General features: G+C 32.6%; 1 protein-coding gene across 1 annotated transcript; it reads left to right on the plus strand.

The window, feature by feature from the left end:
* The first annotated feature begins 785 nt into the window (after positions 1-785).
* Positions 786-1,892, plus strand: LOC136081435 (E3 SUMO-protein ligase ZBED1-like). The gene has a single exon (XM_065798748.1). The coding sequence runs from the start codon at positions 786-788 to the stop codon at positions 1,890-1,892; it is 1,107 nt and encodes a 368-aa protein (XP_065654820.1).
* Positions 1,893-3,765: the final 1,873 nt, after the last annotated feature.

Consider the following 3,765-nt stretch of genomic DNA (forward strand, 5'->3'; position numbering starts at 1 on the left):
CAGTGGAATTCAACTTGACACATATTGTCCATATTGAAAAGAAATATTCTTGCCTCATTTCAACGATCAAAATGTCACCAAGAAAAAACAAAATCTGGAGATATTTTCAAAAAACAAGTGACGGTGCTGAATGCAAGGCGTGCAAAAAGTCTTTGAAAACAAAAATGGAAACACAAGCGGATTTCATCGTCACCTCGAAAAAAAACACAGCCAAGATTACATTGAGTATTCTGAAAAAACTGACGACTCTCTTCTTCCTCCTCCTAAGAAGAAACAACGAACCATGGTCGAAATGCTTGAAACAAAGTCCAAATAAGACAAAGACAATTCCATTCAAAAACAGTTTGACTCTGCAATACTGGATTACTTTTGCACTGATCTGGCATCCTTTTCAGCAGTCGAAGAATGAGGTTTCAAGAAATTGTTTGACATTGCAAACCCTAAACTGAGCCTTCATCACAGAACAACATATTCAAGTAAGCTTTCAATTCGGTCAAGAGAAGTTCAAGCTGGAATGAAGCATAATAAAGGAGATTACGCCAAATCTAAAAAGTGCTGCATTTACTTCTGACCTTTGGACTTCTAGAGCTCAGGACAGCTACATCTCTTGGACTTTTCATGCTATTGACGAATATTGGAGACTACATCACTGGACACCCCATGTCCAACAGTTCCCAGGCAGACACACAGGTATCTTAATTGAAGGAAAGCTGGATTCTTTCTTAGAAGAACTAAATTTGCCTGCTGATTTGCCAATGTACTGCGTGAACGACCAGGCAAGAAACATGAAACTTGCAGTCAAATTGTCAAAGCGCCTTGACCAATACTTGTGCAACAATCATATTTTGCAATGTGCAGTTCGAGACTCATTTGGAATGACTGCTGGAATGGATGATGCGTTGCAAACATGCAAAAATTTGGCTTCTTTAACTCACCAGTTAACAGTTGCAGCTGAGTTGCTTGAATCAGAATCAGACGCTCAAGGAATCAATTTTAGACAGTTACGCCAATCTGTTGACACAAGATGGAATAGTGAACTAGATTGCATGGCTTCTGTCCTACATCTAAAGAGTGCAATTATCAGCTTATGTGCAAATGAAAAAATTTTTTCTTTAAAGACCATCAGTGCGTCACAGTGGAAATCAATCGAGGGAGCAGTAGAAATTTTGCCACCATTTAAAGAAGCTACAGAAACGTGGTCGGCTGAGTCTATTCCAACAATTAACACTGTCGCCAATTCTCTTTATTTAATCCACGACAAAATTGATCAATTTATTGAGACGGATGGAAAAAATGGCTACGGTGTCTTGTATGCAAAAAACTTGAAAAGCTGCATTGAGAAAAGATTTCCTCTTTGTCACACTGGAAACTTATTGAGTGGTGCAGCAAACTACTTAAATCATGCTTTAAAGGGACTTCACTTGAAGCTCTTCAGAAAATTTCAAACAACAAAAGAATGGTTAGCCTTTCAGGTTAAGGATAATGTTGAGTGCCAACCTGTTGCCAGAGTCCTTTCAGCAGATTTGTCCATGAATTCAAAACTGAAGCGCAAGTTAAATGTCAGACTTGAAACACAAGAGCCAACATCTGAACTGAATCCCATTTTGAGCGAAATGTGCCAGTATGAATATCTCTCTGATGCCAAAAAAGACTTTCCGATTCTTGATTGGTGGAAATTCCATTCAAATACATTGCCAGAACTCTCTTCATTAGCTAGACAAATTTTAGCTATTCCAGCAAGTTCAACTAAATCAGAGAGAGTTTTTAGCTCAGGTGGAAATGTCGTCCGATCATCCAGACACAACTTACACCCAGAGAAAGTAGAACAAATCATCTTAATCAGAGAAAACATTGTCTTGTTGGAAAAGTTTGGCAAAAAAATTCTGAATTAATATTTGAAAAAGTTGTTTACATTTGACTAATGTCATTTGTGTCTATTTGTCAAAACCATGTTTACATTTATTTTTTTTTACTTGGATTTTAATAAATTTGTTTTCAAAAGTTGTTAAATTTCTCGTCTCGTTCTCGGTCTCACGAGAAGTACTAGCTTCTCGTCTCGGTTTGAAAAAACCTAGTCTCACTCATGGTTAATTTTAGGAACTGAGTGTATACGCAGTTTAACAATAACAACATTGAATGCTGCTTTCAAAACAGCTTACGAAGTATCACAACTGGTTATCAAAAACAAGTAAATTGATTTCCATTTAATACATGTGGTGTATTTTTTCCTTGTTTTTCATTTTATTCTTCTTTTTTTTTTAATTAGATGACATGTTTGTCCAATATAGACATGCAACTGAAAACTATTGACAATTTTCATGTTTTTTTAAATTGTTAATAAATGTGTAAATAAAAATATCTTTTTTTTTACTAAGCTATTAGGCATTTTTTTGAAACCACAATCCGCAATGATTTGTATTTTATCTATATGAACAAAAGTCTATGCAAATATCTAACATGTAAATTAATCAAGTTTTACAGATTTACTTTTACTTGAAAATTTAATTGCGATAATATCACCTTAATTTTGTAATATAGCATTTATATGGTGTTTTATAAAGTTTAATAAGCCTTTTGTTTATTAAACAGCGTTAAAAAATGGTATAGCATACCAAAGTGATTGAAGTTCTTCGTGTGGGTTCAATCCTCTAGCTGACAAAGTGTGTAATACACACCCAATTTTTTTTTTAATTTTCCCAATTTTCTAGAATACAAAGTAAAATACTTTTAAAACCCTATAGACAATATATGTATAACATATATATAGATATTACATACTATAACAAACGAAAGAAAGAGAATTTTTTATGAACCTTTTTAAAATTTCTAAAACGTAAAAACGATGCTGGACATTGGTTGCGTATATGTAATGTTAGAGATACTCACGTTATTAATGTCCTTAAGTAGTTAGTTTAGTCTGCCCGTTTACACACATTAAGGAGTTTCTTAATGTATGTTAAACTTTCTTTCTTATAGAAAAAAAATTTTACATGCAAACTTTAATATTGTTTAAAATTAATGGGGCAAGAGTCCTAATAAGCTAAGAAACGTCTGAATAAAAAAAGTTAATAGAAACTTAATAAAGAAAAAAAGTAATAAGTTTCCTCCCCGTTTTTTGTTTTTTTTTCCTGTTTTTATAGAAGTTATAACATATTGAACATAAATCGTTAACTCAAAGCAAAGAGTTTTTATATTTTGCTTTTTTTAAAAATTTATCGAAATGAAGCAAAATTACTAAAATGGTCGGTGTGGAAAAGACTTATCATGACCAGTATTATACGAGTCATGTTAAATCCGTTATTTCACATATTTCCTCATGTTTTTTGAAACTTTTGCCTATGGTAATTATTAACACATTTCAAGCGGGTATTCTGAATATTAATTAGACAGGAACTAATATCCAATCCGTTGATAAATGGCGATTTGCGCAACGGCAACCGAAACCTTTAAAGCTTTTTAAACTTAATTAAAACAGAAATAAAAAACTTTTCATGTCTTTAAAAAGTAAACAATAAGTATAGTTTTTCTATATGTATATAGTTATTTTTCTGACACTTACTAAAAAATATTGAAGTAACAAATAAGCATAGAAAAGATCGGTGTTGAATAGATTTACTAAAACCCGTATTTTACGGGTATTTATGTATGTATATTTATTTAATGATATATTTTAGGAAAGGTCTTGCACTGACAACGCAAATGGCGAAGGTGTTTTTTTACAGTAAAAAAGAAGAGAAAGAAAAAAGATGAATGAGAGAGAAAAAG

This window comes from Hydra vulgaris, chromosome 06, assembly GCF_038396675.1.
Source record: "Hydra vulgaris chromosome 06, alternate assembly HydraT2T_AEP".
In the NCBI taxonomy this organism is placed as follows: Eukaryota; Metazoa; Cnidaria; class Hydrozoa; order Anthoathecata; family Hydridae; genus Hydra; species Hydra vulgaris.